The sequence below is a fragment of the Ammodytes marinus genome (assembly GCF_949987685.1).
Source record: "Ammodytes marinus genome assembly, chromosome: 20".
In the NCBI taxonomy this organism is placed as follows: Eukaryota; Metazoa; Chordata; class Actinopteri; order Uranoscopiformes; family Ammodytidae; genus Ammodytes; species Ammodytes marinus.
In genome coordinates this window covers 14,041,694-14,069,038 of record NC_137224.1, presented here as the reverse complement: position 1 = coordinate 14,069,038, position 27,345 = coordinate 14,041,694, and the positions used below count along the sequence as shown (strand labels likewise).

The following is a 27,345-nucleotide window of genomic DNA, read 5'->3' as shown; positions in this document are numbered from 1 at the left end:
CTCCCGCTGTTGTGATTTTTATCTTCACACGGCACAGCTCTTTGATCATGTGGAGAACCAAACAAAGGTGTGTGTGCCTGTGTGTAAGTGTATGTGCATGTGCATGTGTATGTGTGTGTGTGCCTGTGTGCATGTGCGTGTGTGAATGGTAAATCACTTAAGACTGTACAACACCTTGACATTAAGCAAAAGCACAACTCTGAAATAAAAATCATCTAAACTTACTTCAGCAGAACTGATCAACAGATGCCTCCTCTCTTCGTTCTCTTTCTTACCCTCCCTTCTCCCGTCTTTTTTAGACCACTATAAAAAGCTTTCCACAGGTTACTGTTAAAAATCCCGTGGAATAACAGAATGTGCCCTCTCGGCTCTAAGTGATGCGTGGCTGCATATTTCCCCCATCAATCCAACCCCTTTGCCCAATCTGAAGGGAACATCCGGGGCCCGTCAGGTCTTTTGAAAAGAAAGATGAATAGGAATGAGTAATAGAGAGACAGCCGTTAATGTGTCTTAGCTTCATTCAAAGGCGAGGGCCTGTGTCATCCTGAGGACCTTGTATCGGTTTCCTTCTCAGGGTATTGCCTCTCTGGGTATAAAACGTTCTAAAACCAACACCGACTTCAACCAAATAAACTATAGCAGCAAAGAGCTTTGTGACATATTTATTATTCAGAGAACAATGACTGCTCCTCGGTATCTGACAAGAGCACTTAATTATTGCGAGATCTACCCGGCAACTATCTCTCTCTCTCTCACAAACAATGGCCTAGATAAGACGTGGCAGGTCGCAGCAAAAGGTTAAAGACAATTGGTCTCTCTGAAGTGAAGGGGGCCTGCTTGATATCACAGACAGAGCCTCCTCCTTTAAAACACACAGTGGCTCCATTCATCACAAAACAGGATCCCAGTTTGTTTTTCAGTCTCTCCTCGTTCACCTCTCTTAACCTACACATGTTCAGAGCTGCTCGGCTACAGGGCATCTTTCCTGTTCACACACACAATGCTAATATCTGCAAACTGGGTTACGAGCAGGGCCTGTAACCTGAAACCTTTTCAGCCCTCCTTTCAACTGAACAGGCTTGTCATATCCATCACTATTCCAGCACTATACACTCTTCCCTTCCTTCCCACCTCCACCGCACTGTCGGCAGTCCATTTCATCCCCGGGTCCCAGGTGGGCCTTTAAGAGTCAAATGTCAGAGGCCGGGGCTCCAGCCAGACACGTAATGAATATGAAATGACTCAGACGGGCTGTGGGAAAAGGAGGGAGAGAGACAGAGAGAGAGAGAGATAGAGAGAGAGGCGTCCAGACAGACCAATCTCCTCTGTCACTAAGTGGGTCCAGCTTGAGCCAGGCATGGGTGAACTGGGCTAAGGCCAGGATGACATGGAGGGGTGAGGGGGGGGGGGGGGGGTGTTAGGAGGAGAAGATACACAATATGGACATCTTAAGTTACTCATATAAATCAAGACATACAGAAAAGGCGGGTCTTTCTCAAAACGTGCCCTGCTGTGTGCACTCCCAGGGGGTCTGAAGTTAGACACACTGACACCAGGTATTATGAAAGGCAGGCGGATATAACATCTCCGGATATAAACCAATGTGAGATCATTTGAAAAAATACTGAGACATCTCTTCTATGGTAGCCGGCTGGTCTGCTTTAACTTATTAATAAAAGCACAGTTGTAGCCAAAGGGGAACTTGTTTTTGTTTGCACGGATAAGTAAGGGTGTGTTTGAGCGATTCAGGGCTCTCTCTCTCTGTCTCTTATTTATTGCACATAAAACACAGTCATGAGCTGGGGCCAGAGCATTCTCTCTGGCTCCTTAGTTAACAATGCTGACTGAGACGGCAGCAACACAGTGCTATTTTTTGCCCAGACGGCAGGAGAACTGCCAGGCTCTCATATATTTTTAGCATACTAACCTCTAGCCTATTTTCTCGGCTGTCCCATTCTCTAAATAAGAGGGCATTCCATTGCGGCATGTGTGTGTGTGTGTGTGTGTGTGCGTGTGTGTGAAAACTACTTGATGTGTACACAGTTGTCCTCCATGTGATGTTAACACAGATCCCCCCCAAAGGGAGACTAAGGGATGAGAGTGTTGGTGGGAGCAGTAGCCCTGTGCCTTAGCCTAGAGCTACTAGTGGCCTAACACAATATATGAGAGAGAGAGAGAGAGAGAGAGAGAGAGAGAGAGAGAGAGAGAAGAGAGAGAGAGAGACAGACAGAGAGAGAGAGAGAGAGACAGACAGAGAGAGAGAGAGAAAGAGACAGAGAGAGTGTAGCTGGCTTCAGAGGAGAGATGCAGAGGCAGTGGTCCTCCCGCAACTGATGAAACAAGGCAACATTGCTTCAGAGGAGAGATGCAGAGGCAGTGGTCCTCCCGCAACTGATGAAACAAGGCAACATTCCATGTAATCACTCTATATATAGCGGATGCTGGCGAGGGGGGTGGCGAGGGGGGTGGGAGGTATGGGGTTGGAGGGCAGGAAATCTTGTAAAATATGAGGAAAAATTAGGGCAGGCAAGCATTAAAGATTAATCGTGACACTGACTGCCCTGGCGCGGGCTCGCCTAACGGAGAATGCAACCATGGCGATGGGAAACAGAAGAGGGGAAGAGGGAGAGATAAAGTGGGAGAGGGAAGGGGAGACACTTTGGGAATGAAAATGCCTCGCAGATGAATCCTGTGGGGTGATGAATGTCCCCGGTTCAATACCCAGATGAATTTATGTGTGTTCCATTATGAGAGGGTGGGGATGAAACATGGAGATAGGGCGGAGAGATGGGAGGAGAGAAAGAGAGAGAGAAGGAGAGAGAGAGCCCTCTTCTCTCATTGTGCTGGTGTGAGCTAGCCATGCAGAGAGCCCATTGCGAACAAGCCATCTGTAGAGATAAGTAAAGAAGTGATTACAACAGGCCCAGCTCAATTTCTGACAGTTGACGCCTGACTGCCCCCGTAGAGCCGAATTGATTTAAATGAAGAAGCTATGAATATTTTACAGGGTATAGAGAACCCCCCTTTAACCTGAACTGTTTCAATCTCCCTCCCTCCCTCCCAGCCCTGCATGTGTGTGTGTGCGTGTGTGTGTGTGTGTGTGTGTGTGTGTGTGTGTGTGTGTGGACAGACACAGGCACAGGGGAGACTGTAATTAATGATAGTGAGATTACGGCCCCATGTCACAATGTCTGCAATCAGCTGCCTTCTTTTAAGCCCTGATGAATCAATGACACTGCCTGGATCTTTTGTACTAGCCTGCTTTGCTCATCAAAGGGGGCTTTGCAGTGTACACCAACCTCTTGTTTGGGGGATTTAGAGTCCAACCAAACTGGTGTACAGTAAAGTCTGACTGATGCCTCGGGTTAATTATCTTTACAAACAAGCTGGGGCCCATCTGTGGTGTGCTGAGCGTGCATCCATGAAAAATAAAATAAAAAGTAAATATGCCCAATTTCTGACAAAGTCAATATGGAATGACGCTGCAATATATTGCCAGTGGAGGGAGAACATTTTAAAAAGTTGGCAGTCTGCTATAGCATTGTTTGTTGTGTGTCCAAAAGTCAGTTACTCTGCCAATGTTCAAGGTGACAGACCACACCCACTCATTATTCCTTGAAAAAATTAATGATTAGATCGGGCGCCAATCAAATAAAAAGGTGCAAGCGAACATCCCATTCTGAGGGCCATTTCCTTTTTAGTAAACGATAACATCAAGAAGGGCAGCGACAAGCTTTCTGAAGGTTGGGTGGCAAGGTGGCGTTTTGTGGAGCAGGTAATGGCAGGTTGCGATATGCTGCCCCCGGGGCCTTTTCCCAGGAGAATGGCAGAAGCGGCGTTGAACTCCCTTCACCTCTTCTGCCATTACAAACATACCTCCATGACAAAATATGTTATTGATGTTCTGCTGAAGGTGAAAGCAGGCGTGTTTCTGTGGACATACTGATCTCTGTCACCCACACACACACATATTCTCTATGGTGTTCCAGCCATTGAGGCTACTAAATCACTGTCGCCATTGGCTAAAAGGGGTTAGGCCGACGTGGCGCTATAAGGAGCCTGCCTGGCGCTTCCCCCCTCCCCGGAAGAACAGAAGACCTTGCCTCAGTGCTGTCCATCCATCCTGCCAGTTCCATCAATTGGGATCAACAACACCTCAGGAGGCAAGGCCTAACCCATTCACATACCAGCCCCTCTATGAAAAGCCCCAAGGTGCATGGACATTAAAGAGCATGCAGGAAAGACTATATGTTTCATGGGCCTTGAGGGAAAGCACTGCAGTTCAGAAATGAATTATACTTTATTAAATTATTAAGGCCTGGGAATAGCATTACTGGTTTCTGTCACAAGCTGTAGTTTTTTTGCTAAAGTTTAGAGTAGTTTTTCCAAGAAATCCAGACAGGGTTGTTGATGAAGAAATGAAGTTTGGTACTTTGTGTTCTGCCTCCAAAGTTGACCTTCTCTCTGGAGCTGCTTTTACAACAGCAACCTGGCATAAACTGACTTGCCAGGTTGCTTGCTTGCAGCAATTCTTGACAATTTAAATCTGCAAATATAAATAAGGGGGGAGGGTGAAATTTCCCGGTTCTTTCGCAAGGACAGCACACCAATCTTTTGGCCTGCACAATCAGTCCAAAACACATAACCCACTCACTGTTGTCCATGTTACTGCCTAACAACGCAAACAAGTAGAGACGCTCTCTCCTTGCTGCACTGTCTGGAGCATGCAGCTTCTCAGAAAAAGCCAAAAGAGAAACCACATGGATGTGCGCTTCCCCAAAAAGCAAAGCTCAAACTTCCTTGCTCTTTTTTTTCACTCTACAAAAACAAAACACTTGAAACAACCTCCCCCCTTCATCGTTGCCCGAAATTGCTCCTGCTATTACAGTCCCGTTGCACCGGACAAAAAACAATAAAAAACATCTGTTTTTTCTTGGGGCCTCGTCTCCTGCTAGGCAAAAAGGACTTCCGCACTTAAATAGCACATGATTCAGATTAAGCTGCCGGTCACTTGCCCCACAGACAGACACACTGCAGTTTCGTGTCCACTAGCCCCACTTGGCCAAAAACTATAGCTAAAGCTCGCCCTTCTTTCTGCCATTTCTACACTCAGTGGAAATCCCTGGTTATTTCAAAGTGTGGACACAAAGAGAAAAAAGAAACCACAAGAGCAAGAAGAAGCCTATGGGCTGATGAGCAACCCACCCTGTGCAATCCCTCTTTCTTCCCTTCGTAACCCTCATTTTTTTTAGTGTGTGACAGTCATGTGAACAAGGCCCATGCACATTCTTTTCATGCATGAGCCCATATAATTGCCCTAAGAACTCTGACAGGCACTCCAAAAAATCTAGTGCATTTAATCTGCAAAGCCGGATCCCCTTTTCAGCAGAAATATTAGGCATTGTCGCTCTGAATGAATATAGCCTAGATTATAAGCGGCTTGCTGTCACAGGGCAAAAACGTGCACTGACAGCTAGCTGGATGGAGAGAGTCAAAAAACTAAAGTGGCAGCAACACTAAAGAACAATAACACTAGGGGTGGGGGGGATGGAGACTATAGTCCATATGATCTGGATTTGTGCCCGGGCCACTTGACGGGTCCAGGAGAGGGCTATTTTACTTCAGTTAAGGAGGATGTCATTGAGTGCACTCGAGAGCTGGTCTGTAAAGCCTGTAATGAATAGTTAGAGGAGAGGTTCAAAAAACAAAGAGGACCCAAAAAGGGAAAGCAGAGAAAGCTGAGAGGGTAAAAAATAAATAAATAAATGTTCAGCTCCACCAAACGATCTGTTTGGAGACCCACATGCAGAGGATAACATACCAAGGGCTACTGTCTGTCTGTCTGTCTGCGGAGTTTGGATTTTTTTTTTAAAAGATGGAGTCAGCAGATGTTTTTTTGGGATTGTCCTCGTGCTTTTTGAGCCTGACTTGCTTTGGATTCCAGCTCAGGAACTTGAGGTGAAAAAAGAAAGAAAATGTCTTCTTGTTTGATTCTGTCTTGTATAGCCTTCACTGCTATGATCCAATAAGCCTCCAGGCACGTGATGATGACAGTTACGGATGTTGTGCCTCTCTTCATCTCCCCCCCCCCCTCCCCCTCCACTGCTCCCTGGTTGTGCACTAAATGTTTTATTATGTTCAAGCAGTAAGGCAAAGAGCAGCCCCCCCCCCCTCTCACACACACACACACACACACACACACACACACACACACACACACACACACACACACACACACACACACACACACACACACACACACACACACACACACACACACACACACACACACACACACACACACACACACACACACACACACACACACACACACACACACACACACACACACAGACACAGACTCCTCCGTTGATCAACACAATGTGGAGTCGAGTAGAGGGATCAGAGGTCTCTTCCTGGGCCAAACCCCCACACAATCTCGCTCAGACAAGAGCTCACATGGTTTGAATCAATGCTGTGTGCCGTTAAGACCTGTTTAGCGCCGGCCCAGGCTATTTCGATAAGAACTATCAAGCTTTTGAAATATGTATCTGACTTGTTCCTGTTCTAGTCCAGAGGAATGTCTATAATCTCACCTGACTTGGGAAAACAAGCTTGTGAAAGACAGACAGAGAGAGAGAGAGAGAGAGAGAGAGAGAGAGAGAGAGAGAAAGAGAGATTACAGTGCAAACATAAGCTTTTTGAGAGCTTTTGTTGTAAACTGCCGAAACGTCACAAAATTCCTTTCCGTTTATGTTTCCCCCTTTGTTGTTGTGTTTTCTATAGTCTTGAGATAGGGGAGGAAATTGGCCCTTAAGAGCCTGTGGAGATTCCTTCCTTTTTTTTTTTTTTTTTTTTTTTTTTTTAACACACCCTCCTCAGCTGTGAAAGACAACAGAGCCGTGTCTTCCATAAAGGCCTGGCCTGGGACACAGCTTGGTGCACTGTGCAGTGAGCTCCTTTGGAGGTGAAGAATGGGAAGGGCCTCGCGGATACTTTGTTGTTGCCATAAAACTCTCTCTCTCTTATTGCAGCAGATAACGTATCAATAAACTCAAGCCTCCCATGATCGTGGCGGGTTGGACACTCAAAACAAGTTAAAACCAGACACACACACACAAAATCACTTGTCCAAAGTCTAAGTGAGTTTTTTTTTGTTTTTTTTAAATCGCCAACAGACACTGACATGCTATTTTTAGACATGGCAGAGAGAGAAACATTTATTTTTATCTAATATTAAGATAAATATGTGATATACACATGAAACACAATAAAATTATATTCTTAAAAAGGGTGCTGTGTAGTATTGGGTTTACCTAGAAATAACACATCCCTGGTTTAGAATGCATTTAATTAGCACCAAGCATGGGCCTGATAGGGACATCACATTATTAGACAGGATTGTCCAGGTTGAGGAACTGTGCCTGTGGGTTCAACGATCCAGATTACCAGAGGGGGATAACCCTGGCAGGAAAGTTTGATCTGATTAACGCCGGGCAAGGCTTGAGAGAATAAAAAAACAGCAAAAACTTTATTTAATTTAATTTTATAACGTGGCCGCAGAGTTTTTTTTTTTTTTTTTGCAGAAAGATATATGCCGAGCCTGCCTGCATGGGTGCACATAGCTACAGAGGGGTAGGAAAGAGAGAGCCGGAAAAGTGGGTCAAGTATATATAATGCAGTTGTAAAGCTCGGTCGGTGATGATGATGGTGGTGGTGGTAACATGCAACGCGCGGTTTGGCGCATATTATGGCGTTTAAATTATTAAAATAAAACAGACTTGTAACACATGGAATAAAATGCCGTATAAGAAAGGTGATATAGTCTAGTCGCAATAATAGCACAGTGATAAACACGTCATGTATAGAGGCTATATAAATACACGTGACAAGGTACACACATGGACATAGAAAGAGAGCATTCAATTCCTAAATGAAGTTGAAGAGAGACGGGCGACCTACAGTGATTGGAGCCGTTCCAGTGCTGGTTTCGGATGGACGTGCTGTAGGGATGGGTCGCCCCGGGCACCAGTCCTTTCTCTGGGATCAAGCATCCTCTGCTCTGGTTGTAGTAATCCATCATTAAAAACGGGTTCGGGCTGGGGTTCAGTCCCACAACGTCCACACTCTCATACATCATACGGTGCAGGATGGCGGCAGGGGGTTAATATTTAGAAAATAATTTTAAAAAATAAAAGAGAAAAAAATTAACTATTATCGCGCACGAGCCTTGTGTGTTTTTTTCTCCAGCTCGCCACCAGCAAGAGGTAGAAAGCCAAAACGGAAAGGGGGGAAACTGCATTAAAATCGAAGGAAAAGTGATAGATCCGAACACAGAGGGGACATTTGAACATATGGCATATTTATTTTTTTATGGCGCTATCGATCGGGACTCTCCAAAGCCAACCCGAGGGAAGAGAATCGGTGTCTGAAATAGTATAGCCCAGGCTATATAGCCCTAATCGGCTGCGCTCAATTTGAACACATAATTCAAAAGAACTGTCTGCATGGTGTCCCGAGGCAAGAACGAAGCAAAGAAATAAAAAATTTAAAATAAAACCTTAAAACGAGCCGAATAACTTGAAGCAGCAGCCAGAATCTAATCGGTCCCCGTCGGCCTTTTCTGCTCAAACAGAGAGCAGCAACATCTGAGGGCTGTATATCCACACCGCAAAAAGAGGAGAACGCCAATAAAATCCCAGAGAGAAAAAAGAAAAAAAAACAAATCTCCCAAGTCCGTGTCGGGGAAGAATAATATCAATGTGGGTGAAAGCGCAAAACAGATCAGAGGTTAGGAGATTCCGACTAGAGTTGCAGTGTCCTTTGGGGTTATACGCTTGGCTGTCCCGTATACTCTCCTGATCTGTCAAGCCCCGTAAAAACCAAACCGGTCTCCCTCCGTCCGTGCTCTACAACACCCGGCGACTTCCCTCGGTCAGACCCTCGCTCAGTCTCCGATGTCCAGGTTCGCTTGGAGCATGCAGCAGCAGCAGCACCGCCGCCTTGTTTGTATTTTGGATAGAGAGAGAGAGTGAGACGGGGAGAGAGAAGCAAATCATTCCCACACCGAATCGTGCGGCTATCATGTTCTGCAAAAAAATGTGACAAGGCACAGCAGCTGAGGGCTTTGGCTCCGCCTCCACTTGGCTCTTTTTCTTTTTTTTCTTTCTCTCTCTCTCGCTCTCTCTCTCTCTCTTCTCTTCCCACCCATCGGTGTCTTCTCATGCTTTGCTCCTCCTTGTTTTAACCCCTTCAGGGACGTCACCATGGATCTCCCTCTTGTCTAAAACGTCTAAACCCAACCGGGGACCAGCATGTATGGGAGGGTGGATGGGTTACCCCCCCCCCACCCCCCACTTCCCTCGAATTAAGGGGCTGGGTCTTTAAATAGGAATGCGTTTGAGGACGTGATTAAGTTATATAAACTCAGTAAATGAACGTTTCATATCTGTACCGCGGAGCTCCATGGACACAATGAGAGCTCCACCAGACTATTTATCTCTCTCTCTTTTCCTGGAAGTTCCAGTCACACATTTTTAGGGGGGGGGGGTCCTCCTTTCCAACCAATGTGACCCTTTCCCCCATGCTCTCATCAGTCCCTCTTACCCTTTTTTTTCTTTTCTCTCTCTCTCCCCCAACCCTGTCTCCCTAATTTGCCTAATGCTATGCGGCTGAACTTCTCTTGAACCCAGGGAAGTAGGCAGCCTCACCTCCTAGTGACCCACTAGGCTGACTCGGATTCGCCTTTCTGGCTCGCTCTCATCCCCACATTATTCAAGGGTTCCCCACACCTTGTACGCACCATAACACTTTTTCCCCCCGCGAGTGCCGCTGCCCAGAGGTAGTCCCCTGGATCAAACCCCGGCACACATTCACCACGGAACAACAGTGGCAAAGTCGCCCAGTCATGGGTAACTTTTCCCACAGTGCAGTCCAGGAAGTTGTTTTTGCTGCAGCTGAGTTGGGTTTGCACCGCCTCCCCGGAAAAAAATGCCACTCCACCTTTACTGTGCAACATTCCATTCAACATTGTTGCAAACCTTGTTATGCAAACATGCAGCCTGTCACCCACCACGCTTGGGTCTGTGCCAGAAGCTATTAAAGCAAAAGTATAAAAAGGCCACGAAAGTTTCCTTTTCAAAAGCAAGGCAGAGTGGGGAATATCAATGCTGAAAGATTACAGTGGTAATCAAGGCCACGGTCCCCACAAACAAAAACATCCCACAAGTGTGGTGTTGTTGACAGGGAAACCGAACTCTACGAAAACATACACCTGTGATTGGTCATGTGAGCTGGAGGATACCACTGCCGGATCAAGTTGCACACACTCAACGCTAGAGATTAAGGCCGAGCCCTCAACGATACGTCTTTGTGCTGGAGGACGTCTCACATGATATGAGTTCTTTTCACCCTGGCAAGAGTGAACGTTCGCTTGATTTGACCTCTGAAAATATAAGACCACATATATAAAACTACAAGGTCAACATTGTTGAAGAGCTATAGGGTTATCTCAATGAGGATGTGAAACCTTTCAAAAGTTGACCTGAACGTTTCAAATATACCCTGCATTGACAATGGACAAGGGCTAAGATCTTAGGGACATTGTATGTTGTAAACTACACTAGCGCCGGAACAATACCTCTCCTCCTCCCCCACACTTTCCCCTACAACACCTGAGCCACGGGCCACAGCTGGGTCTGACCCACACGCTTTTTTGGATAGGGATTATCTGCATGGAGCCCTAGCAGCAGCGTTTGTGTGTGTGTGTAGGGGGGGGGGGGGGGGGCGTGGCCTTCTCCGCCCCCGCCGACTAGTGACACTTATTTAATGCAGGCCCCAGTGTGTTTACCCATGCCCCTGATAAGAGCCCAGTGTCCAGGCCTGGGCCGCGCCGACCCCTTGCCTGCACTGATAGTGCAGCCACACATTCCTTGACAGGATTAGCCCCCTATGAGTAATAGCTGTCAGAAAATGCTAATTTTTTTTTAAGGCTCTGTTTTCTTCTCCAAAGGGGAGAGAGAGCATTCATCCTCGGGTAACACCCTGTGATACCATTAGAACAAGCTAAGAGATAACGGATTGTTGATCATTGCTTGTTACAGAGGGGGGAGGGAAGAATACACAATCCGTTCCCTACAGCTTTCTCACCTTTATTTTTAAATGAAAAAGTCACTTTGTCATGCTTAAAAAAGGGGCTGAATATATCCAGATTGAATACGTGTGCTATTTATACATTCACAGAGTGCTCTAGCCGGCAGTGGAGAATTTAATATATTACGTTATATTAATTTAAAGAAATAAGCGCTGGCTTTGTGCCAGGTGGTGTCCACAGCATGTAAGAGGGACCTGTCACAAACAAACACACACATGCATACACAACATCTGAGCAAAAGCACTCATCCACACACACTTGACAATTCGATGGCACGAATAAATGAGAAGTGAGAGTGGTCGGTGGTCTCTAAAGTTATCATCGTGACTGGGTAAAGTCCTGAAGAGTCACAGAAGGTTAAGCCCACATCAACACTGCTGGTACAGGTGGCTGTTCTTGTTTCCAGGCCAGCATCAATAAGCGCCACACTCCAGAGAACATGGAAAGGTACTCTGTGCTGGGGCTGGGCAGCCAAAAGCCACACAGAATGAGATTGTGTCTCTCTCTATCCCCTAACGTCTTACAGAAAAAAAGAGAGAGTCTTGGACTTCAAAGTGTTTTGCCACATAAAGTCCCCGCACAAAACTCAATGCAGCGTCTTGATCAAAGCGCTGTTCAGAACTTGGGGAGACTTGCGTGCAGAAATAGACGGTTATGTAAGCGCAAATAATAGAGGGATACCACGAGCGGCAAACATAGCGCCCTTGATTCGGAAGCAAAAGCTGGAACTGAGAGTCCAGCGGAGGGATGGGGAGAAGGAGGGAGGGAGAGAGGGAGAAAGATTTTAGGAGGGAATTCAAAGAGTTTTATGAGGCAAGGGCGGAGAGGAGAGATTGCTGACTGGACCTTGAGGGTGTCAAACTATTTTTACTGCCCCCCACTCTCATTTCTTAGCGCAATCAGGGGCTGTTAGGAAGTAGTAAAAAGTGCTGCTGCTCCCCTGAGCCGTTCCTCCCCCACCCCCCACGCAACAAGGAGATGTGTCCAGGTCTCTGTCACACTGTCATGGGGGGAAAAACAGGGGCCTTATGCATGTCACTGGTATTATCTCACAACTGTTATGATCAGAAAACATAATCCCCTACAACCCCCCCACTCCTACTACCGCCAACTCTGTACCAGCAGCCATTCCCTAACCAGGATAGCATCTCCTGTGGGTGTACAGTATATGCTAGTGTGCGTTTGTGCATGTGTGCCTCGTTCGCTTGAAAGTCTACCTGAAACTCCACCGACCCTGTCCCTTGCCCCTACGATTTCCCCTTACTACCATTATGGTTTCCGTCTGTTTGTGTGTGTGTGTTTGTTTGCACAGCTGGTTTTGTGCATCCCGCACAGGCAGGCAGCACCAGCCAAACCCAACAGCTGTGCTCCCCGGGCGAGGCGAGCCAACGTGTAATGAGGGGGCCGACCCCTCCATGTGAGAACAAGCTCCTGTTATCGATGAACACCGTGCACCGCTTCCACCTTCCACGCTCTGTCAATCTAACTGGATTCCCCCACAAAGCCTCATGACCCCAAAGTTAAACTGTTCTCTGGACCTCAGAATCTGGGCTTTGCTATCCCATAGTGTGTGTGTGTATGTGTGTTTCTGTGTGTGTATGTGTGTGTGTGTTTGTCTCTCTCTTCTAAAAAAAAGCCCTTCTTAGTGGCTCCAGGGATTTTGTGAAAGCTACCCCCCCCCCCCCCCCTCTCCCTCCTCCTTTCATTATCCCTTTAATGTCCCTCTGACAGCAGATTCCAGCATTTATGGTACAGGCCTATATCTGCCCATAAAGCCTTTTATTGTTTAGCCCCGCTCTATGGTGGCCGTAACCTGGTTTTCCCGTTTTTTATGGGGACCTTCACTATATCACATAGGGGGAGGACAAAGCTGCCCACCGTCGGTGTTTACCAAAGTATGGCCCTGCTCGTAAATCCATCATGGCTGCTGGCATTCTGGAAATACCTCAGCTGAAGGGAGAAGGGGAAGGGGGCGTGTCTTATTGTATGGCTTCTAATCGTCAGCACTTTGCAAGGCCTTGAGTTTTAGAGGGCCAATCCCAGGCCATGATCATTAGGTCTAGGTTCCATCACTCAGCAAACCTAAAGGGAGAATTGCTGTGGATGTTACCCTGGAGGAAGGATATCTCACTATCAGTCATCCCTGACTCGGAGTGCCCCCCCACCCCCCATTAGCTGTCAGATACAGTGAGACGTTTAGGACAAACGGATGGATACACAGTGGTAATTCTATTAAGAAAAGACAAAAGGGCTAAAGGAAAGAGACACAGAGACCAATAGAAAGGGCCACACAGATGACACACAAGACGGGAAGAAAGAGTAAAGAGGATATATGATTGGAATCAACAAGTGATCAATTTTAGTTTTACAAATAAAAGTACAGCAAGGTATTTTCTATTAATGAAACTATACAGATCCTGACATTCAGAGAAGCTTGTTTGTTGGGAGTAAAGATCACTCGGTTAATGAAATTTGCGATGTCAGTCTTGAACAACGAGAGCGCTATTATTAGATGTGCCATCTCAGAGATAGAGAAAACCGAAAACGACCTTCTGTTTATGAGAGTCATAGCAGTTTCTGTTTGGCGAGATAACAACTGAAGCCTATTATTAAAACATGAACAATGCAAAACAGAGTACGCTATCTACATCAAAAACATTTTAAGTTAGCCACTTGGTTTGGGAAAGAGCCAGAGAGATTGACTTAGCATGACATAAAAAGTTAAGGGTTCTAGCAAAAGAAACTCATACACAATTTATTTTGAAATTTTGTACCAAAGCACGTGTTACATGAAAATGTGTTTCTGTATTCGCGATATCTGACATGGCACTGGCTGCCAAATGTTTGGTATGACACAGAAATAAAACCAACGACCTAACTTATTCAAGAGTATAAAAGAAGTGGGCATGTGTAGAAGTATGAGGAAAGCACAGAGCGAGAGTGAATATACAAGGAGCAGAGGTGAGGAGGAGGGCACAGTCTGGCTGAACAGAGGAGCTCGGTCCACACCTCTGCCAAAACTCACTCACTCCAAAATTGGCATCACTGATGCAATCCAAACTAACTCCAGCTATATATTTTATTTATCTATGTATGACTCCATTCATTTTTTTCATTTCCTGCCTCCAGGTTCTAGACTGCAGTCCTGCCCTCGTGGCCTTGACTCATAGTTCACGAAAAAAAGACATACAGACAGACAGACAGACAGACAGACAGACGCAGTGAAAAAAATAGGGAGTGGGGGGAAAAATTTGAAAATCTTATCAAAAGTCTTTGATTTTGCCTATGATGCCCCGATTTAATCCGTTTCATCTCCATCTAACTTAGAGGGCTGCTGTCTGGGTTGCAGAGGCAGTCCATATTGTATTACTCACATGACCCCCCCCCCCCCTCTCTCTCTCTCTCTCTCCACATTGTTTTCCCCCCTCTCCAGGGTTTGAAGTGCTGCAAAGGGCTGATTTCCCGTTTTCCATTCAGAAGTGTGATGCTCGGTGTGGCCTGGAGGGGATATGAAGAGAGGGGGGGAGTGGTTCGCTTTAAGTGGATTGGCCCTCAGTCTTGTTGTGCCCGGCCCAAAGCATTATAACACCTCTGCCAGTGACCTCCACTTGAGTGGTGCCCCTAACACCGGCGCCCGGGTAGGGCACGCCCGATGGTTGTGCTTAGTACAAAGACGGAGTGTGTGCCACGAACCGCACAGAGGTTGGATAACTGCAGGGCTGAATGTGCAGTCAAAAGTCTTTGCGTGTGCATGTGTTTGTGTGTTTGTGTGTGCGCGTATGGTGTATGGTGTGTGTGTGTGTGTTTGTGTGCGTGTGTGTGTGTGTGTGTGTGTGTGTGTGTGTGTGTGTGTCAGTGTTTCTATTCCTGCCCTTACTCTTTCATAAAAAACTGACTGCTCTTTCCTGTGCACATGGCGCTTGTTGCGTTGTTCTTTTTGTGCGTTTAAGTGCGTGTGTCGTGTGTGTGTCTCCTTTGGTGCTCAAGCAGCAATGTAAAAATGTACAACAAAAGTGCCGAGCTGGTTCAGATGTTAATGAAACATGTGAAATCCCCCTGCTTAGCCAGCAAAATGGGAACTGGGCTCGGGGACAACAAAGGCCCACAGGGAGAGCAACAGACTGCGGCGAGCTCAGAGCATGACAAATGCACCCTGCCATCGTGGCCCCTGTTACCCCTGCCTTTAAAAGATAGGGGGGTGGGGGTTTAGGTGGGGTGGGGGGGTCTGCCTCATTCTAACCTGGGTATGGGGAGCAGGAGGAGGGTTAATGGAATGGATGACTCGGCCACGTTAAGAGGGAGAAGGGAGCAGAGCGATGAGGTTGAGGGAGTCATCAGCATTTCAAAAGAATGGGGCGCAGGGAATGTAGATGGAGCAGCTAGTCCCTTCTCCCTGCCATCTCTCTCAATCTCTCTCTGTTATTGTTTGTGTGTGTGTGTGTGTGTTTGTGTGTGCGTGTGTGTGTGTGTGCGTGCTGCGTGTGTGCATGTGTGTGTTTGTGTATTTTACCTGAATGAAAGAGTTAATTGGATGAGAGGCAGCCCCCTTTTTACCCACAAGTCCCAGAGGTGCGTATGGGTCAATTTCAGTGCAAAGTGCCCCATCAGAGCTACAGATTTTCAGCTGCTGCGGCCGGCCATGGTTGTTTTCAATGGTGAAAGGGTTTTTCTCGGCTTAGCCACGGGCAGCGGGACTGGGGCTTGTCCCTTTGTCAAGCCCAGACAACAAAACCCCAGAACCGCTGTGAAAATTGATATCAATGTCAGACTGTGTGCCCTGTGGCCCTGTGGCTTGTCCAGCCCTTGATATTTTCAGCAGTAGTGCGACAACAGAAAGGGGGGGGGGGGCTGCTAAAAAAAATTCAATCACATGGCTTATCATATGGCAAAAAAAAAATGCATCCGTATCTCTGGGCACAGAGAATCTGTTTTGCGGTTGCTTTAAAGGTGCACTATGTAACTTTGGGTGTATCAGAGAAGTGAACATTATCTGAATTATATTCGCATAACTGAAAAAAAATCCTCACAGGGAAATTGGATCCCTGGAACACTGTTTGAAATTAGAAAGCTACCTTACCTACCTTAAGGTGACTGTTTCACTGTTGTCGTTTAAAGCAGCAGGGCCCACAGTTTTGTCTACAAACAAATGCTAGTCCTATACGTTTGGTTCCAAGTTTCTCAAAATAATTTAGTTTTGATTTATGATAGAGAGAATTATTTATTATTGAAAATATTTTCGGTAAACTAACTACAGGCTCTGCAAATAATATAAACAAATGCCCATCCCTTGAAACTGCATAGTGCACCTTTAACTATGTTACACGTGTACTTGAGTGTACTGAAATACAGATCTGCTGTAATAAAGCTGCTGTTGAGTCAGCTCTGTGTGACAAAGTTTGACTTAAAAAAGTATCCACCTTTGGAGTTGGGACTATCGAGTCAGCAATCCATGTGTGACAAAACTTCTAAAAGTTGGGAAAAAAAGCACAGAAGGGGCCTTGGACTGATATAAATAAAGCCCTTGCGGTCGCTATGGCTACCCACACCATCTGTGTTGTGAACCCATAGAGAGGGGAGTGTCTCAATAGTTAAGTAAATGGGCTAGTACAAAAAGTGAATGGTTCAGATGGGCAGATCATTAGCTGGCCACATCTTACCATTCTCCCTGTGATACCAGGAGAGGAGGAGGGGGGGGTTGTATACATGAAAAAAGAAGCCTGATAATATTTAACCAGCGGAGATCTATCATCAATCTGGACTCGCCAAACAGTCCCCCCCATCCCCAACATCATCAGTCCTCACCCCCAGCCCTAGCCTATTGTCATTAAGATCCAAGCTCCTTTTCACTCTTTATTCAATATTTTTAAGCCATTGTCCCACGTTACATGCCCCCTCTGAACTACATTACTTTTTCCACTCGCTGGTGAAAGGAAAGGGGCAACGGCCAGAAAAAGAAAAGAGAAAAAAAAAACACAATATATTAAAGTGTCAAGCGTAACAAAAACGTCAGCCGGGCCATGGCAAAAGTCATGCTTTTTGCACGCATTCTCAGGCGCAAAGTCACTAGCTGAAGCATTCACACCGTCACACTTTCACTCCGTCTCCACACACACACACACACACACACACACACACACACACACACACACACACACACACACACACACACACACACACACACACACACACACACACACACACACACACACACACACACACACACACACACACACACACACACACACACACACACACACACACACACACACACACACACACACACACACACACACACACACACACACACACACACGCACACGCATAGTCACAGGCACATACACCCTGTGGGCTTTGCCGGGCACTTTGAATGAAAAAGAGAAGTCATTTATCCGACTCATCTTGGCTGCACCTCGCAGCACCTTTTTAAAAACACTCTTTATTCCTTGCTAACGCTAAAGCAGTGCAGCACTGACAGCATGATGGAGAGCTCCATTCTGCCCCTCTCTCTCTCTTTTATCCTCTCTCTCCTTTGCTCTGTTGTTTCTGGAGCTCTTCCTGTCTTTCCATCCTCACATAAATGAAGGCTATAGGCTCCAGTGACAGTGTAAGAGGGAGTGTAGGTGTAGGTGTGCATGTGCGTGTGCATGCGTGTGTGTGTGTGTCTCGGAGTGTTTTGGCATGGATCGCTGTGTATCAGTGTTTGCATGTTTAATCAGTTAAAAACAGCTGCCAGAGTGTGTGAATGTGTAAAAAGATGTGTGTGTGTGTGTGTGGGGGGGAGGGGGGTTGATGTATGGAGGTGAGAACAGGAGTGCTAGGGGCTACTGGGGGGGAGGGGGGGCTCGTGTCAGAACTCATCAGGACTTAACAAAATCATCCTCCAGAACCGGTCAATATTCAGTCCGCCTTCCTCTCACATCCCTATCACTACTTCCTGGTAACTTGAAACGGCCAATACTGCACATACTGTATGCTCAACCTACAGAGATGCTGTTACGCTGTAGTAGAAATTCCCACGCACATAACATACACATCTGTCAGCTGTATTGCTGCTTACATGCCAGGCCTTTGCTGTGGCGCCGCTTCAGATTCTGAGGATCAATTCAGAGCCTCAGAACATTAAAACGTATCCCTCTTATCTCTGAGGTTCTAAAGTGACGTGCCTTTGCATACCATACCATGTAAGATGTGTGTGTACCTATGTAGCTGTGACATCCACATTTGGAGTTCAGTATATCTTCAAATATTGTTTTGTTTGCAGTGAATCAACAAGAGGATGATGCAAAGAAGCGTCAGGCTGTCTAGACTGTGTTTGGCCAGAGGTGAGTATTCTCTCTCAGGTCTGTGCTGTTTGTCTGAGGTATATCTCTATGCAACCGAGCAGACGTCAACATGAAAACCTCTAACCTAGTTGGCCAACAGCCCATCTCTCTCTCTCTCTCTCTCTCTCTCTCTCTCTCTCCTACCTCTCTTTCTCTCTCTCTGGATGGATCATTCATCACTCTCTCCCTCCCTGATTTTTCCCTCCATTCAACATCTTGGCCCAGAACATTAGCCCCACAGATACAGCTGTTACTACAGATAAAAGGTCACACTCATGTCGGGATTGATTCAAATCTTATATATTAGAGTTAGATTGGTGTAATAGAGGAAGAGATAAGAGTTTAGATCATCCAGCCTAAATAATCCAGCTGGACCCTACCCGCCTGGCTGTAATAATTACATTTTTAAACTACAAGTCTGAGTTGTTTGAATGACAGAAACCTGTTCAGATGAGATCCTGATGAGCGCAATTCGGAAGCAGGAATTATACAACACAACAGCGTGTATTAAAAAAACTAGGTAACACTTTACAATAAGGGTCCATTAATGAACTGTTAGTTAATGGTTAATAAACGTAAATGAAGCATTAAATAACTCTTAATAATTGCTTAGTTAGTGCCTAATAAGCACTAACAAAGCATTCATTAATTATTATGCTTAGTAAATGCTTAACTAAGCATTAGTAAACTAAGCATATTTAATTCCAAACCAAACATTAATTAACCGTTGATAACTAAGCATTAATAGCATTAAATAACAGTGTATTAATGTACCCTTATTGTAAAGTGTTACCAAAAACAAACCTTTTATCTGACCTTAAGACCTGGCCAGAGGGGAGTGGAGGGAGGGGGGATCCCAGCTCCGCAGCCTAACCCTAACCTCTAGAAGAGATGACTTCAGCTATGGTACCAAAAAATAAATAAAAAAATGGCAAAAAAAAAGAAGGAAACAGTTAGTCTCGTAAATGCTGTCATCTGTTACCTGACAAAAATATTTATTTTTCATTTTTATCTAAATGTAGGATCCCAAAAGCAGCTTAGACTAATGAAGTGGCCATCTGGCTATCAGTAGAGCATATCTGACACTCAGCAGAGGCATAAAGGATGTTGCTGTTTTCCGGCATTACAGCAAATAAAAAGTACTTTATTTTCGCCGGTTGAGTACAAAAAGTATGTGTGGGGCTTTAACGGTTTCAGAGATAAAGAGATAAAAGAATGTTCTAATAAGCCTTCTGTGTCTAATTTAACCAAATATCCTTCTCCTGTTCCACACCATCCAATTCCCTGCCTTTTCACAACTAAGCCAGATTTCTTTTTTGTTACAAGAGCAGTGACCTACCTACCAGGGCCCCAATATACAGTAAGTGATGTTAGAAAAAATGACTAACGGTTTCTACACTTCCCTCATTTCACTGTAACTTCCCCTATATTGCAAAATGGCTGACATGTCGTACATTCGCACGCAATGCTGCCTACGTGCCTGTGTCTGTGTGTGTGTGTGTGTGTGTGTGTGTGTGTGTGTGTGTGTGTGTCTGTGTGGGTGTGGTAAGATTTGCCAACGAGACGACATCAGCAGCTCACAATACACTCGCAATACACACAAAAAACACAAATACCTTTTAGACAAAACAGGGGCATTTACATTTCCTTTTTTCCTAATACAGCGTGTTTTTCTTATACTGTACTGTTGTAATAGGAATACAAATCATAGGGAAAAGCCTAACTCTTAACATTTCCTAAAAATATATCCTAAAAAGAAATCTACCAAAAAAGAATTATTTGTATGCGTGAAACATTGTGCCACCCTCAAAATATACAATATAAAAGCAAAACCATGAAGTGTACTGTGTGTGTGCAAAAGAGAGTATTTTGTAATGGAGGAGATAGCAACAATGACACAAGAGAAGAAGTGTGTGAATAATTAATGAAAGAAAGCGACAATTCACATGAGTTTGTCATAGGACACAGACGTCCGTCCATCCATCCATCCATCCATCCATCCATCCATCCATCCATCCATCCATCCATCCACCCACTTTCCCTTTCTCTCTTTTGGCTAGGGAGTTCTGATAAAGGAAAGATGGATCAGTCTGACATTCAGCTGTCCCAAAAGAGTTCACATTAAATAACCCCGTTAGTATGGAGCAGCCTGCTAGTGGTACAAAAACGTACAGTAGCAGCCAAACAGACAGACACACACACACACACACACACACGAGAGTGTACATGAGCATTGAAACACAAACACAAGGAACGTGTATATATGAATAAATACAGCAGTTAATTTATATAGTCTAATATGTGCTATTAACTACTATTCTAACTACTTTGGGTGAATCAGTGAATAAAAGCAGGTCGACCAGACAGCATGTACACAAAACACTCCCTCCCTTTCTCTCTCACACACAAGACACACACACACACACACACACACACACACACACACACACACACACACACACACACACACACACACACACACACACACACACACACACACACACACACACACACACACACACACACACACACACACACACACACACACACACACACACACACACACACACACACACACACAATGCCCTGCAGGCGCAGTGCTGAGGGAGTTGCTAAACTACACCTCAGGGTTTAACAGTCAAACCCAGGCATTTAGCCAAAGTGCTCCGGGCTGAACTTGGAGTGATAATCATAATTTGTGTCAGGCCGCTAAATAACAATGGCCAATAATGCAGTGACACCGGCGAGGTCACACACACTTTTCGACCCCTACAGATGCCACCTTGTAACGCATGAATGAGCAGCACCAATCTAATGTTTGGACACATGGGAGGCAGACGCAGATGCACACAGGTTGAAAAAGAGACAGCCAGTACCATGCAGATAGGCACAAGCTAATTAAACAGGCTGAGTCAATAGATGAACGCTAAAAATCAATGGCTTGAATTACAAGGCAACTTCTATGAGCCATAGACATTTCACAGAGAAAAACATTGTTTCCTTAAATAAAAGGAGTAATAGCACAATAATATATTTTCACATGAGTCTTATGTTTTCTATACCATACCTACATTCTCAAACAGGTCATTGAAATAGGTGATGTACTGTATAAGAGCAAACATTCAGTTAAAATGTATTTTTGTCTCAGATCCTGGTAATAGAGTTGAGAGAAGGATCAATTTGTAAAACCCTCTATAGACTTTGGCAAACAAAAACAAAACTAAATAAAATGCTGGCTGCTATAAAGATTATTTGTTACAGTCTACCACAGATACACACACACATACACACACACAGCAAATCCCACCATCAGCAACATGCAGGTGCACGATCATTCCAGCAAGCAGACAACAATGGGTACCATCGTTTCTCTCTCACTCTCTCTCTTTCTCGCTGTGCCAAAAACCCAGTCGCCTGGCAAAACAGCTGAGTGGGACACATCATCCAGGGCATTTCTGTTGTCCCCCAAAGTGGAGCCACACAATATGGCTGACACACACATGCAACTACAATGGCATGCCAACAAAAGTATTCATTCCAATTCACCCCAGTTAACAAAAAAATACATGTTTTTTCATATTTGGTTATATATTTAGGATATTTAAAGGAATAGTTCAACATTTTAAATGTTTAGCTTTTTACCTCACTGCCTGCCTCAAGAGAAGATGACAGAAACCGTTCCTGTACCTGGGCGTGCATTTTTGATATAGAGATGGGCAAAGGTTGCTCATCCAGGTTAGCTTAGCTTAAACACTGGTAGTCAAGGGGAGCAGGTCAAAATATACACTTTACAACATCACCAAGCGCTCCTGTGTGCTTGTTTGGACTTGTTTCGTTACCATGTTATGTTTCGCTCTATATTTTTACACGTTATGTCATTCAAAAACGAAAAAGATAATGGAAGAAAAGCAGGAAGTGCCAGTGATGGTCACGTATGTACCTGATTCTAAAATGAGATAACGTGTAAAAAATATAGAGAAAAACATAACGTTGTGAATAAACAAGTCCAAACAAGCACACAGGGTTAATTGATGTTGTAAAGTTTATATTTGAGTTAAACTAACTTCGATGAGCAACTTTTGCTCATTTCTATATCAAAAATGCACTCACTGTTACAGGAACGGTTTCTGTCACCTTTTCTTGAGTCAGAGAGTGAGGAAATAAGCAAAAGATTTAAAATGTTGACCTATTCCTTTAAAGTTTTGTTGGAAGTAAGCCTAAAAGCACTGCATTAACATTAACGTAGCTTTAGTGGACTCGACTAAAGGTTGATTTGATATCTCATAATATGCTTATGGTAAAGTTATGTTTTAATTGTCTTTCTGATTGGTGGACATACCAGGAACTATAAATGTTACCTAGATGCTTAAGCAGCCCCCAAAGTAATAGGTCTGCATTAGCCCATCAGCTAATGGTTTGAAATCAGTCGGATTAGAATGCTTTGCCATGTATTTAGATGTTTGGAGAAAAACACACTACTGAAGACCAAAACCAATATGTTCTTTCCTCTAAAAGACTGTTGTTGGCATGGTAACAAATACAATTAGAGAACTGTCTGGCTCAGGGAAAAAAAAGAAAGAAAATAAAAATAATAATTTGGCAGCAACATCCATTTTCAATGAAGTATGCACTCCATTCCAAGAATAGAACCCAAGAGAGACTTTGGGGAATAATGGGACATAATAACGGAACGTTTCTCAGAATGTCGGAGGCAGGATGAACAAATTGTCAATAATAATATTTATCTAATTGTGTTTATATGAAAGGGCAGGACAACATCAGAGAATGTTGTTTGCCAGAAAATTTGTTGCTTATTAAAAAGGCTGAAGTGGAACCCTGTACTGCAGGCCTCAGCCCTCCAAAACATGCGTCATTCTCCACATTGGCGAACAAACATGTGCTCACTGCTTTAGACTCCCATCTTTTTACGACCTTACCCTCCACTCATCCTCTCTTTCTGTCTTTTGGACAATTCTGCTTTTCTCCACTCTTACCCATAATTCCCCTCCTCTTGTCTCTCCTCTGTTTCTCTCTGTCAATATCTTAAACTAGATCGATTCTTTTCCCCAATTAGTCTCCCCCCCACCATCAGCTCCCTAAGGAAATGTACAACTCTATATAATCAACTTAACCATTTTGCCATCTATAAATACAGTAGTACAATGGCTGCATAGCTTAGCTTTATAGGTATATTGTTTTTTGACAGTATTTCCGCAATGTAACAGCAGTAAAGTCTTTTTTGAAGTCGGTTTTGGAGACTTTCACATAAAACTTTTTTCCAACACACACACACACACACACACACACACACACACACACACACACACACACACACACACACACACACACACACACACACACACACACACACACACACACACACACACACACACACACACACACACACACACACACACACACACACACACACACACACACACACACACACACACACACACACACACACACACACACACACACACACACAGGTAGAGGATCGCGATATTCACTGATTTTGACAAGCATTCTCAGAATTGCTGACTCCACCTTTAAGTAAGAAAGGGAGGGATGCTAAGGGGAAGGATGGGAGGAGGTGATAAAGACTATGAGAGTAAGACGGTTGCCATAGCTATGGAGAGGGGGGCATTGTGCCATCGAGGCGTGTGCACAGGACGCTACTACAAACAGCAATGTCCAAGTGCTGAATGATGGTTGTTTCTCTACAGTATAACTTTTCCCACTTCTTTAATGCACACCCACCGAATGTTTTGTCTGGTATTGTTCCTTTCCATAAATGTCTGCTTCCCTCGCCTTACTTATATCTCCTACCCTTTTCCGCATACCTTTTTTCCTCCTCCTCTCCTTCTGCCCGTCCCATTCCCTTGCTCTCTGAAGTTACAGCAAATAGCCAGCTTCACTCTCCCTGCCTCTTGTGGGTGGAAGCTTAAGTGACAGTTTCGGCTTTTATTTGTGTAATTTACATCCTTTCCGACAGCCTTCTGTGCCCCCCCACCCCCTTCCCCACACCCCAACAACCCCTTGGCTTTTACAACAGCCAGACCATCGTAAAGCAGCGGCTCTTTGTGATGAGAGAGAGAGAGAGAGAGAGAGAGAGAGAGAGAGAGAGAGAGAGAGAGAGAGAGACTGGGTTGGGGAGGAGGGCCTGTCTGAGCTGCAATCCAGAGAAAGCTGGTTGTAAAAAAAAAACAACAACACGCGGTCACTTGATGTAGGTTACCTTCCTGGCTGGCCAGCTGACTATGTGCATACTTCTGTGTGCGTGTGTGGGCTCACGTCTCCAGATCTGTTTTCTTGTTTGTGTGTGTGTGTGTGTGTACCCAAAGAAGCTTTAGAATATCCAGGGATCAGGAATCAATCCAGCAAGGCAGCTATCATGTGCTTGTTCTGTACTTAGTTAGCTAGAAGCAGGGGGGTAAACAAAGGCCAAACTGGTAATCCTATTAACAGGTGGTGTGTGGACTTCCACCTCACCTGAAAAAAGGTACAAGTGAGGGTTAGGTCAGGGAACTCCTTTAACCCAGCACCAGTATCATGAGAGATACTGGAATTGCAATTTACATAGTGGCTAATCTAGCACCAATGAAGGCTTATATAAGTATTTTATCCAAACTTAAAACAAGTTAAAAGAAATGAGTCAGTGCCCATAAAAGAAATAGCGATAGAAAAACATGAAAAGGAGTCATCAACACCAATAAAAATGAATTATGAAAGCGAGACTGCTAAGTAACTAGAGAAAAAGAGAAGAACAACAACAACAGGGGGAAACATGAAAAGACTGAGGCAAACCAGGTAATGAGTGAAAGAGATATGTGAGACGCATCTGAATAAGAGAAAACACACACATAGATGAAGGAGAGAGATCCCAGGCAAAAAAAAAAAACGCTGCCACTGAGGATTAAAAAGTAAAGATGCCTCCTCCACGCCGGAGTCAAAAAATTGACCTTTTTATGAGAAACAAGGTCATACATGAATAAAACATTGGAACAGAGCAGTGACCCAATCTCCCTCCCATATTCAGACATGTCTCAGGCTCACTTGTTGGAACGTATTAAACAAATGAGGCAGGGCAAGTGTGTTTGGGTGCATGGTGCGAATCTGGTGAGCCAGGGCAACTATGGCGACTAACACTGGCACACACTTACATACACACACACGGGCACACACATGGGCGCACACACACACACACACACACACACACACGGGTACCCACACAAACACGCCAACAACAACAGCAGAACTATGACAACAGAGTTTGAGCTGGAGCTATATGGGGAACAATGACCCCCAGTGGCTGTGACTACGTTCCAGAGTAGTGTGGAGCAGAGACTGTGTGTGTGTGCGTGTGCGTGTGCGTGCGTGTGCGTGTGCGTGTGCGTGTGCGTGTGTGTGTGTGTGTGTGTGTGTGTGGAAGAGGGCTGAGGAGGAGCTCATTAGGAATGTTTGGCCAGTTAGCCTCTCACAGCTCAGAACAGCAAAGAATGGTAAGCCCACTTGAGCACCCACTCGACAATATCTCTCTCTCTCTCACACACAACCTGCCTCCTCCTGTGAGACAGCATATCAAAAGGAAACATGCCTTATTAAAAATGTACACACACTCACATATGCACAATCGCAATCCATTTCTCTTTTTGCGTATATCGCACACTGTGAGACTCTCCTCATTAAAGATGTCTCTAACAGAATAATTGTAGCCAGAGTGATAAAAGGTAGAACAGAGATGGAAGGAGAGAGGGGCATATAAAAGAGAGGGAGGGGAGAGGGGTTGACACGAGCGTATGTACAGCTGTTGGAGCGAGGGAATCAAAGCAGACAGGCCAACGGCACGGCAAAGACATGATTAGAGAACACCAAACATGCATCATGTGTCACCCCACAAGTGCCATCTGCTTCAACTCAGAACTTAGAACCAACAGGAGGAACAGTGCAGAGACACAGTAAGGGAGGGAGAAGAAGAGGAAGGGACAGAGAGAGAGAGAGAGAGAGAGAGAGAGAGAGAGAGAGAGAGTGACAGACAGTTGCAATGCCAAAACCAATACTGTCTGAGAGTCAGCCACCATTGGTTTTAGTTCATGTGGGTACCAGCATATGTGTTCACCGCTTACAAGAAGCTGTGGTACAGAAATGCCAAAAAATACAGTATGTCTGATGTACCTTAGAACTTTTTAGTATAACTGACTTAAAAAATGTTAGTTAATGTTATACGTTAAAGGCGTGATATAACCTTATCATACCTATTTTAAACTCTCATAACATTAGTAGTTTTGTCTGTTGTTTTGTTTGTTTTGGGCTCTAAATTTCAAAAAAAGTTTTTTTTTGCACTTTTCTCCAAAACAACCATAACCTGCCGCAACAGGGAAACAACCACATGGGCCCACATATGGCCCAACGCCCATACAATCTTAATCAAGGTTAATATAAAGAATAAACCCCCCCTCCCCTCTGCTGTGGCATACAATATCACAGCAGTGCCATGCCTCTCCTCCTGATGTGTTATTTTAATCAACCCGGCCTGCCGGCATTAATTATTCAGCAGGTTGGCGGATTGGGACACCCCGCGGGGCAGAGGGAGGGAGGCACAGGGGTCCCTCTGATTAAGGGGCTAAAGGGAGAAGAAAAAACTCAAAATAGGAAGAAAGAATAAGGGAAGAGGAAAATAGAGGGGATGTAGTATGAGATTAGTGCTGCACCTCCTGCCCTAGTTCTCGTCAGCTTTTTATGTGTGTGTGAGTGTGTGTGTGTGTGTGTGTGTGTGTGTGTGTGTGTGTGTGTGTGTGTGCTTGTGTGCGCTTGTGTGTGTATGTGTGTGTCTAAACTCCGATCCAATCATGACGCTGCTTGATCTAATTC

At 44.9% G+C, this 27,345-nt stretch overlaps 1 protein-coding gene across 2 annotated transcripts in view; it reads right to left on the bottom strand.

The window, feature by feature from the left end:
• raraa (retinoic acid receptor, alpha a) overlaps positions 1-27,345 on the bottom strand; it is a 145,471-nt gene that overhangs the window by 31,530 nt on the left and 86,596 nt on the right. The window contains exon 1 of one of the 2 annotated variants that reach the window (XM_080049623.1): positions 7,963-8,939. The exons of the other annotated variant lie outside the window; for it this stretch is intronic. Within the exon in view, the coding sequence (XP_079905749.1) occupies positions 7,963-8,140 (178 nt within the window). The 5' untranslated portion in view covers positions 8,141-8,939. Of the gene's footprint in view, positions 1-7,962; positions 8,940-27,345 lie in introns of those variants that run through there. 2 annotated transcript variants of the gene reach the window in all.